The sequence below is a fragment of the Sphaeramia orbicularis genome, chromosome 8 (assembly GCF_902148855.1).
Source record: "Sphaeramia orbicularis chromosome 8, fSphaOr1.1, whole genome shotgun sequence".
Taxonomy (NCBI): Eukaryota; Metazoa; Chordata; class Actinopteri; order Kurtiformes; family Apogonidae; genus Sphaeramia; species Sphaeramia orbicularis.
The window spans coordinates 40682012-40699419 of NC_043964.1; the positions used below are offsets into that span (position 1 = coordinate 40682012).

At 37.5% G+C, this 17408-nt stretch overlaps 1 protein-coding gene across 1 annotated transcript; it reads right to left on the bottom strand.

Moving 5' to 3' along the window:
* Positions 1–260: 260 nt before the first annotated feature.
* On the bottom strand, positions 261–14722 carry LOC115424848 (extracellular serine/threonine protein kinase FAM20C-like). The gene is made up of 10 exons (XM_030142246.1): positions 14160–14722; positions 12669–12847; positions 9698–9776; positions 8719–8811; positions 8306–8421; positions 7314–7494; positions 4877–4986; positions 3469–3550; positions 3160–3219; positions 261–510 (listed from the first exon to the last, which is right to left on the bottom strand). The coding sequence occupies exons 1-10, from the start codon at positions 14720–14722 to the stop codon at positions 261–263; spliced, it is 1713 nt and encodes a 570-aa protein (XP_029998106.1).
* Between the last annotated feature and the right edge of the window lie 2686 nt (positions 14723–17408).

The window sequence follows — 17408 nt, forward strand, 5'->3', positions numbered from 1 at the left end:
AGGATAAGGGCTGGACAAGAGTAAATCAGAGATGTCCTGTTTTATGTCTTTTTTTGGCCCGTTGGTAGGTGGGATTGGCTCCAACTCCCCACAACCCTCACAAGGACTATGGATGGATGGACAGATGTCTTTTTTATTGTTCTGCTCTCTATGACCAGCTAAAAACTCTTTGTGCAGCACATCACACTCTGGAATCAGATCATCTGAAAGGTCCCCATTAAATGAAATAAATTCAAATAATTCCAGGAAGCAAATATACTTTATTCCTTTAACAGTTGATCATATTCTCCCATGTCGTTGTAAATGACATCCTTGTGGAGGTCCTGACACTTCTGCACCACCTGCAGGACAGCAGCGAGGCGTCGGTCCAAAGCATGCAGGTGTGGTTCAGAGAGGAGAGAGGCCACTGTGGACAGAGGGTCCTCAGCCAACGACTCCCGCATGACGTCACTCAAACGGAAGCTCGGACTGGACAAAAGGTGCAGGCGGAGGAGGGTGGAGCGACGGATCCTGTACAGGAAACAAGGTGGAACACAAGTTTTCAGACAGTCTTTCTGATCTCTTTGGGTGAACTTAATTGTAAGCACAATATTTTACAAATCGTTAGCATCATGGCATAATTGCCAAGGTCATACACTTTATGGACAAAAGTATTGGGACACGCTGAATTCAGATGTTTCTGTTCAAACAGGGGTCTGGGCTACAAAACAATAATGACAAATGTCATAATATGGCTTTATATTGTGATTAATATTATACTGATCAATAATATTGATATTTATGTCTCAAATCAGCATGAACAGGACATCTTACGAACTGTGGCCATGATGTGTCCCAATATTTTTGTCCATATACTTTACAAACATCAATATTCCTTAGAGTTTAATGTGAGATTTTTCTTCCTAAGTGAGATGTGAAAAAAGTAGAAAATTATTATTTACAGTCAGAGCATGACAAATATCTTGGAAATTTATGCCGCATTTCCACTACATGGAACCAGCGCGACTTGACTCAACTCAATTCAACTTGAGTATCAGGTACTATTTCTGGAGACTGTTTCCATTACAGGATACTACCCACTTTAAAGTACCTGGATGTCATAACGACGCGGCACGTAACTTCCATGACGTCTGCTCAGAGAGTTGCTGATAAACTCGGTCATTGCCTGTTGCTCCGTCTAGCTCACAGGTGTCAAACATGCGGCTCGGGGGCCAAATCCGGCCCACCAAAGGGTCCAGTCCGGCCCTTGGGATGAATTTGTGAAATGCCCAAATTACACTGAAGATATTAACAATCATTTTAGTTCAGGTTCCACATTCGAACCAATTCATTCTCAAATGGGTCAGATCAGTAAAATACTACCCAATAACCTATAAATACTCATAACTCCAAATATTTCTCTTTGTAAATGTAAATATTTGCATGTATTTATACTAAAACAAAGTATGATTTTGCAAAAAATGTGAACAACCTGAAATGTCTTAAGAGAAGTGCAATTTTAATGATATTCCACCTGTTAATAAATGTTTTGTGTATTTGTAGACCTACTGTGATCTGTAAGTTGTATATAATGTACATGTGTAAATGATCAACCGAAGCATGATATTGTTAAAATTACACTTATTTTTTTTTTCAGTTTGTTCATGTTATTCACAATGTTTGAAAGGATTGTTTGTAGATTTTCATAATGTAATTTTACTTTTTTCACTCTAAAGCATAGAGGAAGGTTTGGAGTTGACATAATTTATAAATTATTATTACCTCTGCCAAGGAGGTTATGTTTTTGCCAGGGTTTGTTTGTTTGTTTGTCTGTCTGTTTGTTTGTCTGTCCGTTAGTGTGCAACATAACTCAAAAAGTTATGGACAGATTTGGATGAAATTTTCAGGGTTTGTTGGAAATGGGATAAGGAAGAAATGATTAAATTTTGGTGGTGATCGGGGGTGGGGGGGCCCATGGGGGGGGCACTGATCGTTTGTGTGCAACATAACTCAAAAAGGTATGGACAGATTTTGATGAAATTTTCAGGGTTTGTTGGACATGGGATAAGGAAGAAATGATTAAATTTTGGTGGTGATCGGGGGTGGGGGGCCCACGGGGGGGGAGCACTGATCGTTAGTGTGCAACATAACTCAAAAAGTTATGGACAGATTTGGATGAAATTTTCAGGGTTTGTTGGAAATGGGATAAGGAAGAAATGATTAAATTTTGGTGGTGATCGGGGGTGGGGGGGCCACTGATCAGCCTTGGCGGAGGTCTGCGCTCTCCGAGTGCTTCTAGTGTTATTATTTTACTGCTTTGGTCCACATCAGATCAAATTTAGCTGAATGTGGCCCCTGAACTGGAATGAGTTTGACACCCCTAGTCTAACTCATCCTGAATTTTTTCGTCGGCACCAAAGAAAGAAATGTCTGAATCTCCTCAACTGACCACAGTGTAGTTTTGTGGGCTGGCATCATTTGGATAAACCTACTGCTATATTTAGTGTAAACTTCCGCATTTGTTTTCTTTAAAATGGCAGGTCGCACATTGTTAATACAATGAGGCAGAGACAACTCTCTGACCAATCAGTGGTCTGTAGCATTTACACAAGATGTTTTAGTATCTCTTCCCCTGATGTGGAACCTTGGCAGAGTGGATACCAAAAAGTAGTACCGGGTACCAGATTCCAGGTTCTTTTATGTAATGGAAACACAAAAAGGCAGAGTCGAATCAAGTCGAGTTGAGCCAGTACCACATAGTTAGACCACGCAATAGACAGTAGTAGAACATTTCAAATCACAGTCATGAATAAAAACAAAAACAAAATCAATGTTGAGAGAAATTAAGTAAAAAAAAAAAAAAACATTTCTGAGGCATTTTGGAAGCAAAGATAACAATTTAAACAAAACTAACCAATGCAATGCAATGATATTTATCCCAATATCATGACATTAGTCATTATTATTTTGTATCCCAGACCCCTGTTTAAAAAGAAACACCTGAATTCAACATGTCCCTATACTTTTGTCCACATGGTGCATGACTCAGGCAATTATGCTATGAGGCTAACAAAGTATTTTCTGTCACAGACCTTCTCCTTTGAGCTTCTATGTTTCACACTTAACATTAGCTTAGTGTAAGGAGGTTTATATTGTTTTTTTTTGTTTTTTTTTTTTTACCTGCAGCACTGTTGTAAAGGAGCTAGAATAGACGGCTCATCCCGAGAGTGACGCCCAAACCTGGAACATATTTTACACAACATTTCACATGTAAGAGACAAGAAATATACAATAATCATAATAAAAATTGAATCTAAGTTGTTTAATTTCTGTTTCCTCTGAATGAAGAGTCTAATTAGTATCTGACTAAAACACATTTTTCCCAGGAGCACTTGTAACACAAGGTAAAATATTTGTACATAAAGACTTTTGCAGTTATCTCCACAGTATTAAATGGATTATAACCTGTGAGCTGTTAATGGTACTCACGCCCGCCCGTTATCCAAATGCAGCAGAAAAGTCTCATTTCCGAATTTCTCGAACGTCTCATAGTGATGTCTGTCCATGTTACCTTTGCAGAAACAAAATGATGAGCATTCAGTTCAAAGTAAAAGTAGAGTGTGAAGGTTTTCTTGTCTTTTTAAAGGTCAAATGGGTTGTATATAGGGGGATTATAGGAGGATCTGATCATAAAATCTTACCTTATACATATCCTATATGGCCTGTATAGTATATCCTTATTTGTTGTACATATTTTTCATCTGTAGTATAGAGTTAGCATTATATTTCAGTAGCTTTAGTAGTACTTTAGCAGCATATTTGATCCTGTGGCTTAATGCACAGTCCTATATTTTTCAGTATTTTGTGTGATATTTTTTATACTTTTTTTTTGCACTGTTTTTGCTGCTAAACAGAACAGAGCTGCTAAATACATTTTCATTGTTCCTGTGACTGTGACAATAAAGATCTATTCTATTCTATTCTATTCTATTCTATTCTATTCTATTCTATTCTATTCTATTCTATTCTATTCTATTCTATTTAGAATTATGTTTTCTTTTGTGCATAATCACCTGAAAATAAGAATTTCACTTATTTTACCTTAGAATGGGCTGTATGTTTATGGAGGGAGCAGGTTGCCTTTAGCTGTGTTACTGTCATCTACATAGTTTGAGGAGGGGTCAGACTTATTATCCCTTGAACTAAAATGCCCCAAACTGACAAACTGAAGGTTCACCACTAAATGTCACTAAATATTACACACTGAATTTTAACCCATAAAGACCCAGTGCTACATTCATGGCAGGTCCAAAATTGTTTTTTCTTTATAGTTAACTTTTCTTAATTGATTTATCACCATTTCTTATAATATTATCATCTGCATTCTGTGTTTTTTCAGTGAAAATCAGGCATTTTCCTGTATTTAATTAATGATCATGTAGATGTTCAATAAAGCTCAGATTAAAGTTGAGGAATATTATATCAGAAACGGAGAAAACTCAAGAAAATGGGACTTTTTCAGTGAACATATCAATAACTGAACATAAAAACAAGTGTCTCCATCCACTGCCATTAATCCAACTCCATGGGATTTACAGGTGAATCAATGTTGTAGAAGATGACGGTGTTTCCATGTTCACTATGGAGCCTCTGAACATCCAAATGGGTCATATCTGATGACCATGAAAAGACGACAAACTGTATTTCACACCAATTATTTACATGCATTGATAGGTTTAGTGGCTCAGAAGTTTTTAAACATTTTAGATCAGTAGATGCTTTTGGTCGTCAGTGTCTTTTTGGGTCTTTATGGGTTAAAGAAAAAGATAAAGGCTTCTATGACATTTTCTCCTTAAATGATCAACTACTGATTTGAGGTAATATTGTAAAGTCTTACTCATTAGAAAGTCCAGAATAGCCATATCTATCAGATCCACCAATCTGGTGCCTTGGTTGTAAGGAGGCGTGTCTTTTACTTTGTCGCAGTAGGCTGGGTTCGTCTCCCACCTGAGAACAACAGTGACATCACTGAGAACAATAGAAGAAAATAGGTATACATACTGTTTACATAGATATACATACTGTTTACATAGGTATACATACTGTTTACATAGATATACATACTGTTTACACAGGTATACATACTGTTTACATAGGTATACATACTGTTTTATAGGCAACATATACAGTTAATACTGTCAATAGGTATACATATTGTTATTATTGATCATAGATATACATACTGTCACATACTATTAATACTGTAAATTGTGCCTATTTATATTTTGTCCAGTTTTATTTTTATTCTACTAACCTCTATTCTTATATTAAGTTTTATTATATTTTCTTATCATATTTTTAGTTTTTGTAATTTTATATTTGCTCTGTTCTTATTTCTGTAGCGCTGGTGTTTTGTTAATTTTATATTTTTTTTATTTTACCTTTTTTTTTTAAAACCAGGATGTCCCATTGAGATTAGGCATCTTTTTTTTACAAGGGAGACCTGGCCAAAGTAGCAGCCATACAAAGTCCAAAAAACATAAAACGCATACATGATACACAATGAGCAATAAACCACAATAACAACTATTCAATCATAATGGCAGCAAGAAAAACAGTAACATTCCTCCTTCATTGCATTCTCCAGGATATTTTTAAAATCATTAATAGAAATGAGGGTGTGTAGTTTTACAGTTTTTTGAAGATTATTCCACAACCATGGTGCATAGTAGGAAAATGCCGTTTTTCCAAAGTCTGTCAAAACTTGGGGAACAGTCAAAAGCAACCACTTGGAGGACTGTGAATGAAAACTACCAGTATTGCTGCACTGATTGAAGCAGCACTCCTAATTTCAATGTACACACAATGACAGTAAAGGCTTTCCTATTCTATTCTACTGGGTGGGGAAGCAAAATTTACAATGAACATTTAGTTGTTTTTTCTCAGCAGGCACTACGTCAATTGTTTTGAAACCAAACATATATTGATGTCATAATCATACCTAACACTATTATCCATACCTTTTCAGAAACTTTTGCCCATGTGAGTAATCAGGAAAGCAAACGTCAAAGAGTGTGTGATTTGCTGAATGCACTCGTCACACCAAAGGAGATTTCAAAAATAGTTGGAGTGTCCATAAAGACTGTTTATAATGGAAAGAAGAGAATGACTATGAGCAAAACTATTACGAGAAAGTCTGGAAGATACTATTAAAGAAGAATGGGAGAAGTTGTCACCCCAATATTTGAGGAACACTTGCACAAGTTTCAGGAAGCGTGTGAAGGCAGTTATTGAGAAAGAAGGAGGACACATAGAATAAAAACATTTTCTATTATGTACATTTTCTTGTGGCAAATAAATTCTCATGACTTTCAATAAACTAATTGGTCATACACTGTCTTTCAATCCCTGCCTCAAAATATTGTAAATTTTGCTTCCCCACCCTGTGTTCTATTCTATTCTATTCTATTCTATTCTATTCTATTCTATTCTATTCTGACCAAAATCAAATTTGTTGCTTGTTATGCAGTACACCAAATGCAATAACCAAAGATGCAGCACATTAAGGTGAGAAACTGGAGTTTCAGGATCAACGACAGGAATATTTTGTGCAGAATGTGAAAGAAAAAAATAAAATACACAAACCCATGCACACATGAACTGAACAGAAAAAAATTAGATTAATGTACTGACAAAAATCTGAAGAATACTACTACTTTTACAAGTAAACGCTGGTTATGTAGCTGCACTGCTTTGTTTAGCTTAATGGCCAAAAAAAGAGGAAACACACTTTGTAATATCACCCAGAGCACTACAGCTCTTGTTTGTGTAATTTACTCAAAAGGTGAAATGCAAAAACAGCAGATCTCATTCTTACTCGGGGGGCTAAGAAACCTTATTCATCTTCTTGCCTTTGTCTCAGTAAGACAGTGGATAAGCATCTGGAACATATGAATATCTTCTGAGACAATCAGATCTTAGATTTGTCCTAGTATTAAGTTTATTCATGAAAGGTAATTCTCTGTACATTGCACTGACATTAACAGTATGTTCATTTTTTAATGTTGAAATGTGATTCCTCATTTTGGCCACTGGAGGGCATTGCATGTTCATGATCCTAACAAGATCACCAACAGTTACAGTGAGGACATGCAACAAAAGGCAGAAAATAAACAAAACATTTTTAGTGGAAACACATTCTCCCAGGATTTGACCTTTAAAGGCCTTCATTTAATTTTCATTTTTTTTGTTTTTTTTAATATAAATTGTGGCTACTGGGAAATAATCTGGCATTTACATGTTTATTGTGAGGCAAACACAGACTGGGTACCCACTGTGCCTGCTTGGTGCGACTGTAGGACCTTCTCCATGGTGACCTCCAGGACCTGCGCGGAGCGAGGGTGAGGTCAGGGAGCATGGCAGCCAGGGACACCTCCAGTGCATGAGGCCGCCCACACACAGGATGCTCAGTTGTGCAGTAGTAGTCACACACACCGTGGAAACACACATTGCCCACTAGGGGGAGATGGAGAGACATGACTTAAACTGTGATGGTTTGCATAGACCAGGGGTGTCAAACATGAGGCCTGGGGGCCAAATCCGGCCCGCCAAAGGATCCATTCCGGCCCGAGGGATGAATTTGTGAAATGGAAAAATTACACTGAAGATATTAATCCTTTTAGTTCAGGCTCCACATTCAGACCAATTCAATCTCAAGTGGGTCAGACCAGTAAAATATGATTATAATAACCTGTAAATAATGACAACTTGAACATTTTCTCTTTGTAAATGTAAACATTTTTATGTAATTTTACTGTATTTATACTAAAACAAACTATCATTTCTCGTAAAAAAAAAAAGAATAACCTGAACAAATATGAACCTGAAATCTTTTAAGTGCAATTTTACCAATATACTGTCTGTTATTAAATGTTTTGTGTATTTGTAGATCCACCTTGATCTGTAAGTTATAATGTACATGTGTAAAGGATAAATTAAAGCATAAAACTGTTAAAATTGCAGTTATTTTTCTTATGAAAATTTCAGTTTGTTTCTGTTATTCACATTGCTTTAAAGGATAGTTTGTAGATGTAAAAATTTTTATAATGTAATTTGACTTTTTTCATTCTAAAACATGTAGAAAAGTTTGGAGTAGACATTGTCTGTATATTATTATGTTATTATTTTACTGGTCCGGCCCACTTCAGATCAAATTTGGCTAAATGTGGCCCCTGAACTAGACTGGCATAGACTGTATAAAGTAACACATGGTAATGGTCATTAAAATGCATGCAGTGTTGGTGAATTAATGCCATTTAATACGTGCCAGGGGAAATGAAGAAAGTTCGAGACAACTTGTGGTCTGTGGTGATGTCTCTGATCTCTCTGGTGACATTGATTAGCCGGCCGACCACTGGAGGGATTCTGTTAAAGCCCAGCACTCTGCAGTGGAAAAACAGACAGATCAAGGCATAAGAAACAAATACCAAGCAGAAGCTCACACTCAGAACACAAGGAAACATGAGGAACATAAGAATGATCATCGGCTCATCAGGGTTTGGCAGATGGGTTTATGTTTGAGGATGGCTCACCGCCTACAACCACTGATATTGTCAGATTTTTCTTTGCAGAGACAAGCAGGGCGGTGTGTTAAAGAATGAATTACAGCAGTTTTGAAGCAGTGAAGTGATCTGACCCATCAGGCTGCTGCCGGATGACAGGGTGTATAACCATCTGTACCTGTCAAGGTGAAAGGCTGCGATCTCTGCATTGTGTCTTTCAAAGTCAGAGAAGTAGAAGAGGTTGACATCTGTCTCTGCATCTCTGGATTGTCTGTGAAACAAAACCACACACAAAGTTTACAGTTACCCTGAAAACAGGAACATTGTTTTTACATTTGTAATAGGGATGCACCGATACCGATACCAGTATCGGGCATCGGCTCCAATACTCAGTGTGTGTACTTGTATTCGTACTAGTAAAAGTAATCTGATACAAATGCACCGATACCACTTATGGCCATGGAGTAATGTGTGGGGAGTGTGAAGAGTGTGGAGATTTTTCAAAATAAATGACGGTGATAAAAGTAACGCTGACTGCAAGTAACGTTAAAGACACAGGCAGATACAGACGCAGTGTCCTGTCTGTCTTCTGTGTACATTCCATCCGTTTTCCAGGTGCTGGCAGATGAGTACTCAGACAGAGAATACCACCGGGGGTTTGGAGCGGTGTGGACCACCGCCAGCGGAAGTGAAAACGAAACTTATCGCTCATTTGTCTTTTCTCTACCTGCTGAAGCTTCGCTTTTAAACCTTACCAGTGAAAACGCTGCAATATTAGTATCACATTAGTGTTACCTCTGTTGTCTCCATGTTTATTATTACTGACTTTCTTCTTCTCATAAAACTTTACTCTTCTTCATGGTATTTGTCCAGTATGGTTAATTAAGAGTGGCGCCCCCTAGTGGATTAATTGAGAAACGCTCATTCCAACACATTAAATGTCAGTAGCAGCACTTTTTTTCCAGTCAGACTAATGACAACGACAATAAAGCACATTTACAAAAGGAACTAAGAACTGGAATGGGGTTATTAAATACTCGTATCGGTACTCGGTATCGGCAAGTACTCAAATGTAAGTACTCGTACTCATACTCGGTTTGGAAAAAGTGGTATCGGTGCATCCCTAATTTGTAAGTATGAGGACAGTGTGGTCTTACTTCATTGGTTTGGCCAGAGCTTCTCCATAGTTTGGAAATGATATGAGCAGTTTGAGCTGGGTGCCTCCTGTTTTCTGAACTGAAAGACGTGTGAAAATGGAGAGTGAAGATCATTTTTATTTCACAGTTGACAGGGGTATTTTGTCAGAACAGTCTTTCCACATGGTGGCTTATAACACTATTACACAATTGACCCTCCATTTTGTGCTTTGCTGCAGTAACACATAGACATAATACTGTTTATAACTGCTTTGATTTGTTTTATAGCAGCATTTAGTACTTTTATGTTCAATGTTATGCATTATTCATGCAAAAAGGCCTTTTTGTCGTTTTACATGTGGAGTTGATGAATGACTGTTTGCGCCTACGGCTCATAAACATGGAAATGAGTGTATCATTAACTGTTTGAGCTGCAAAATGATTATTGTAACATGACAAAGACAAATCATTTTGACTCACACACACTTTTCATCTAAACAAGTGTGATCTCATGCAAAAATATGTATGTATGTATGTATGTATGTATCTATTTGTCTGTCTGTCTGACCCATGCATATCTGTCTACTTAGATTGTAGCATATGTCTATAATAAAACTTTATCATATAGATAATGTACGTACATACACAGATTTTACTGAGCATGCTTCATTCATAAATGTTCATCTATCCAGAGGACGTATGCCGGCGATAATGATGTAACACCTTCCAGAAAACTCATACGATATTACACTTGATATAAGGAAATAAATGCAGAAATATTCCTTTTCTGTATGGGTTCTCCTCTGCACACATTTCACACCTGGGTCATATGGACGCTGAAGTTGCAGTAAAGCATGTGCTCATTTAAGTGACATTAAGGTCTCTCACATCCAGAGAAACAGAAAACACTTTAATGTTGCATGCCAAGCTTGTAGCGCTGTAGCTGAGTACAGTAAATAATTCAGAAGAAATAAATCCAAAGATATTAGTCAGATCCTGATTTCTGTCTCATACCTCTGTCTGTGATTAAAGTAAAATTAACCTGAACTTAAATCTTTAAAGATGCATCCACTGTGCTAAGTGTTAAATATGAAAGAAAAGAGATGACACAGTAACAAAAAATCAGCCTGTAGCGGAGATTAGTGCTTAATCTGCGCTGTAACACAAATCTCAATATATTATTCATTATGCAATGTGCTGAAGACTGGGACAGGGTGTCTGAGATGAGTAAACACCGAATGAGCGCGTATGTGTTTATATAAACATGTACATCCAGAATGATTATGTCTGAGTGCAGTCAGTACATCTACAGTGTGTGTGTGTGTGTGTGTGTGTGTGTGTGTGTGTGTGTCGAGACACATATGGTTTGTGGGTGTGTTATGGCACATAAGCAGCAGATCTTAAAGGATTTATGCTTGTTTATTTTAATTTAAATATATGTATTTATGTGTGTATATGTCAACATTATGTGTTTATCCTCTCATAGTACATATGTGATTTTAGGGGAAGTTGTGTTTGTGTTTCAGAAAATGTGGGCATGTGCAGTTTTCAATGTTTGGCTCAGTTTACAGTTTTCTCCAAGTGAAAACTTCAGTGAATGCTTTGTTGCTTCTGGTTTTCTTTGTTTGAAGGGATTAGAAATTAAAAAGCAGAAGGATTTGTGCTTTGTGAATATGTTTAACTGAGATGAATCTGTATTTGACCATCCTAAACCCTACACAGGGGATGACTCAGGGCAGTGAGGTGTACGCAGCAGCAGAGCCTCTAAACTGAAGTGTAGTGTTTTGGCTAAATCTGCACTTTAATCTGGATTTAATCTGGATTTAGTCTGGTTTTAAACGCAAAAACAAATAAAACATTCTCAAAAAAAGAAATAAAATGATGATGAACATAGAAGTGTCCCCTGCACTGGAAAAAATCTAACTCTTACCAGGCGTATTTTTCTCATTTCTAGTCAAAATATCTCATCACACTTAAAATAAGACATAATCACCTAAAGAGTAACTTTTCAGTGAGATATAAGAATTTATTTTTAGACAATAGATCCTGAAAATCTCATTTCAAGAAATCTTACCAAGATAATTTTCACTTGTTCCATTGGCAGATTATTTTTGATTGAATTAAGCAAAAAATAAAAAAAAATAAAAAATCTTGAATTAAGCAAAAAAATCTGCCAGTGGAACAAATGAAAATTATCTTGGTAAGATTTTCTTTTTTTTTTTTTTTTTTTTTTATTAGTGATAAGACAAGACAGTGTGGACAGAAAAACAACAACACATAAAGGGGAACTCAAACAAATAAACAAACAAACCAAAAACAACAACAACGACAGAGTATAGACAAACAACAATGACAACATCATATTACAATGAAAAGGATCATAAATGTAAATAGCAACTAAACAATATAGCTTGGCTAGGGGTGATAGGGAAAATGGGAAGGGGGGGGTGTGAATGAAAGTGAGAAAGAGAGAGGTGGGAGTGAGGGGGGAAATAAGAATTGTTGTAATAATACAAAAATCTGTAATAATTATACCAGTAGCCTAATTTGCTAGTATTACTGTGGCGGTGGTAGTGGTGGAGGCATTCACAATACAACAGTGAGTTAAATAATTTAATATTTGTGATAATGTATTTGAATCAGTTACTATCTGTTTTAATTTTATATGAATTTACATGGAGGTTATGGAGAATGGGAGTGATGTGTTCCTGTTTATGGGTCTGTTTGAGGATTCTGGCAGCACTTTTTTGAATGGACTGGAGTTGACAAGTGAACAAGTGAAAATTATCATGGTAAGATTTCTTGAAATGAGATTTTCAGGATCTATTGTCTAAAAATAAATTCTTATGTCTCACTGAAAAGTTACTCTTTAGGTGATTATGCCTTATTTTAAGTGTGATGAGATATCTTGACTAGAAATGAGAAAAACACACTTGGTAAGATTTAAATTTTTTGCAGTGTGGCCTTAACCTCTCTCTGCTCCGTCACTCACCAGTGCTGAGGATCCGCTGTGTTGCCATGTAGTCCATCACCTGGACCAGGGTGGGGTCCTTCCTGTCGTATAGCTCCCAGCGAGTGATGCCCAGGTGAAATCGAAGCCAAGGTGGGTGGGTGTCCATGTCCCGTGTCCATGTGACTTTGTCGTAGCCTTTCTCCTCGTTTATACTCTTCCTTCAGGAGGGGAAGTGGGATTGAAGTCAGTGGTTTAAGGTAGTTAAAATAGAGCTCAAAACCACTTATTTTGAGCATTAGTTTGTTACTATAATGCACCGTCTCATAACAGAGAGAATCGTTGACAGCATCAACATTCATGTTAACCTGCTATCATGATTGCTTATATGTATATGACAAAAAACATAAAAATAACAAATTATTCATGTGATTTTAAATTATTTTATAGTTTTTTTGGTTAATATTCTACCTGGTTTTTAATATTTTACGTTCTTTAAGTTTTTTCTCAGTACTCCCCCCATATCACACCATGTGCATGTGCAACCACAATGTAAATATGAAAATAATATTTCATTTTTAATTCTAATCCTAATTCTCTATTTATATCAATATTTAAATAAATACAGAATTTCTTTTTTTTTTTTTTCTCTTTACATTTCAATTTTCACTCATTTGTGGTTTCTCTATTGGTCTTTTTCTCTATCTTATATCAGTGGTTCCCAGCCTTTTTTGGCTTGTCACCCCATTTCAACATCACAAATTTCTGGCGACCCCAGACATTCAAAATGGAGACATTTTTTTGCTAAAATTAATTTGTTTTTGATCATGTAATACTTTGCTTTACTATGTTGCAAATGAATGTTAATTTTAGATGACATTTAGTCTATATAATGTATATTATTATGGATGGAGGCAGAAAAGCCAGGTGTAGATTACTGCACAAGGTGAGAATTTGATTTTCCTTGGTCAGGATATGTACAGTCAGTCCAGCTTGGATTTACAAGGCTGACAATTAATACTGAACAAACAAGAACTCAAACTATGAATTATGAAAGAGCTGCAGCATCTGAAACCGACCACAATGAACCTTTGAAAGATCAACAGTACCACAGTGCTTCAGTTTCAGCCTCACAGTTTGTCATGTCTTTTATTGATTGGGATTGTCTCTGTCAACTCACCATATATTTTTTATTGGTAAGTTTGTTTGTTTTTTTAAATATTTTTATCAATTACTGGAAATTCCAGGCAACCTCGTGTGGAGTCCTGACCCCTAGGTTGAAAAACATTATCTTATCTTATCTTATCTTATCTTTGAAAAAGGTGTGTATTTTCAAAGTGACCTGAATCTCTCACATAGACCCTTTCTACACTCAACGGAGTCTGCTCAGAACCCCCACTTCAAGGGCCACATAAACCACTTTTAGCTGAAAAGACAAAAGGATGGAATGTAAAGTGCTGACATTCAGTTCATGATGCTTATAAAGACATAAGTGTCTGTTATGTCAGGGTACTGCTGTTTATCTCCACTCACCACTCACTGTCAGAAGTGAAACCGTCCTCTTCTTCCTTCTCTTCTTCCTCCTCCTCCTCCTCCTCCTCCTTTTCCTCACTCTTTGTCTCTTTTACCTCATCATCTGTCTTCACCCTTAGCAGCCAATCATCTTCTTGCAGCTCTGGATGTGGCAGATTGTATAAAGGGTGCTTGAACAGCGCCTCAAGCTTCGACTGATCCCTGACCTTTTGAATCCCATTTCCACCTCTGCTTGGTTTCTTTTCTCCCTCTTTTTCTTCACCGAATCTCGAGTCTTTCCATTTGTGACGTAATGTGCTGGCATTCAGTTTGTGCTGCTCTTCATGTGAGGAGGGGGAGGGTTTCAAAGAGGAGGAAGAGTTGGACACCAGCTGATGGTGGTGAGTGTCTTTTCTCGGAATGGAGGAAGAGACCGAGGAGGAGGAGGAGGAGGTGGGAGGGACACAGGCTGTCTGCAGGACAGAAAGACAGAAAAACGCCAGAAGGATGTGGAGGGCAAGGGACAGACATGCCAGACTGAGGTAGATGGAGCGAGTGGATCTGCCCATGACGCGTCTCACCATGCTGCAGGAAACAAAGTTAAAAACAGACATTTGAAATCCTAACACCCTGCAGAGCCAACACTGCCAACACTACAAACCTGTGTGATGAAACATTTGCTGTGCATTGCATTATATGTGCATGCAGTGGAATCGCTGAAAAAGACAATGTAGGTAAAGGCAAACGCCAACGACATGATGCAACTACAGCTGAAACAATTAGTCCATCCATATATGAATTAATGAACAGAAAAAAACGACTGCAACGTTCACAATGATTAATTGTTTAGGAATTTTCTCTAAGCCTCAGTGTGTAAGAGGATAGGAGGATCTAATTGCAGAAACAGTTTAATATTCTTAATTAGGATTTCATTAATGTATTATCACGCGGAGAATCACTTTAAAATAAATCATTTATTTTTACAGAGGAAGTTTCATGCCATTTTTCCACTGGAGCTCAGAATATACTTATGAACTATTTCCATCTTTTTTCCATTTTCCAGCAGGTGACATTCAATGTTAAAGGAGTGATAGTTTGCTTTTTTTTATGGAATTATGCATTTAAAACATTTCCCTGTGGTCTACATAAACTGTAAATGCTATGTTTGGGTCTGAATTCTACATTAATTCAACTCCATCCATCCATCCATCCATCCATCCATCCATTATCCACCGCTTATCCGGGGCCGGGTCGCGGGGGTAACAGTCTAACCAGGGATGCCCAGACTTCCCTCTCCCCAGACACCTCCTCCAGCTCTTCCAGGGGGACCCCGAGGCGTTCCCGGGCCAGCCGAGAGACATAGTCTCTCCAACGTGTCCTGGGTCTTCCCCGAGGTCTCCTCCCGGTGGGACATGACCCAGGGAGGTGTCCAGGAGGCATCCGAAACAGATGCCCGAGCCGCCTCAGCTGGCCCCTCTTGACGCGGAGGAGCAGCGGCTCTACTCCAAGCTCCTCCCTGGTGACTGAGCTCCTCACCCTATCCCTAAGGGTGCGCCCAGCCACCCTGCGGAGGAAACTCATTTCGACCGCTTGTATCCAGGATCTTGTCCTTTCGGTCATGACACAAAGCTCATGACCATATGTGAGGGGTTAATTCAACTCCACAGGTCCATCTTCAACACTATTTCTGAGTAATGACACCAGAAAGTTTGTTTTGAGCGCTGGCCCTTTAAATGCAAATGAGCCACTTCATGCTCCACCCCCTCCAGGCTGTTGACCGTGCTGCTCTGTCCCGTTCAACCACTTGTGTTTGTTAATACAACCAACAACTGAACATTTTAGGTAATCGGCTCAAAGTTTGTACATATTTTCAGTATGGACTATGTTAGTGTGTTCTTTTGTTGGCAGTTCCAAGAAAAAGTCTGGATTCTTTGAGGTCTCATTTTTATAAATTTTTTGTTGACTTGATCTGATCACAAAAAATAGAACTCAGCTGAGGATCCACACCCCAAGCGAGGAAATGGACCCCGAACATTGCAATGCACATCACTTTTATATCCTTGTAAACTGATCTTCAAACTATGGGCTGACCCCCTTGTGCTATAGGTGGGCTGGGTCACAGAAAATGGACTGGTGTCATCTGACTCTAAAGTCCAGCAGATGGAATTCCTCAACTCAATGCAAAACCCCATAATGACTGTGTTTACCTCTTATCTCTTGTTGTTTACGATCAGCTGGGGGCATGTGAATTTAAATGTGCGCCTAAGATAAAACCTAAGTCCTGTGATCATATATCTGTCAGTTTAGTATGTGACCAAGATGTGACCTATCCTAACAAATTTACAACTGACCAGTGAAACAAAGAAAATCTAGTGACACAAAGGAGTCCTAACTAATACTGACTAATACTAATACTGACTAATATGTGATTAAACTTAAGAATTCAACTATCTAAATTAAAATAATATTTCAACTACAACCACTGCTGCTGATGAACAATTATGGCGTATTTGGAGAAATGTTCATTGGAAGTCTCGACCTTATATGTGCACATGTATTGATGTAACTAGTTACTAAATGTAACAAATTAAGCAGGAATTAAAACAGGTTGTAGAAATCCACTCGATTTTTGCCAAAATGAATATAAAGATTGCTTTGCAGCACCTGGAGGGTTCAAACTCAAACTTTTTGAACTATTAGGGTCCAAATACACAAATAAATGTACCAAAGACTAATAAAAATGGGTTTAGCAAAATATGACCCCTTTAAAGCACATTTCTGCCACCTACTATGTCTGAGTGTAAACCAGGGTTAAAAAAAAACACAACTGAAGAGTCCAGGGTGAATAAAACAAACACTGTCTATAACAGGGGTGTGTTTTGTGACTGTTATAGAAGAGAGAAGGGTTTGTTAAAAATGACTGTAGAATTAACACCAAAAAGCTGTAAAATTGCAACATAAAAAAACTGTAAGTGACAATACAATGCAAAGTTGTTTATTTGAAAAGATTTTTGTGTTAATGATTGAATCAAATATAGCTGTAGTTTTTACAGGAAGAGTATGTGAACAAAACCAGATTTGTATGTAGAAATGATGTATTTCTATTGTTTTTAGGAAATAAAACTGTAAATTGAAATACAATGTGGTGCCGTTTAAATTGTAAGACCATAATGTTGAAATAATGGTGTATTAGCTTTTATACACAGGGTGGGGAAGCAAAATTTACAATATTTTGAGGCAGGGATTGAAAGACAGTGTATGACCAATTAG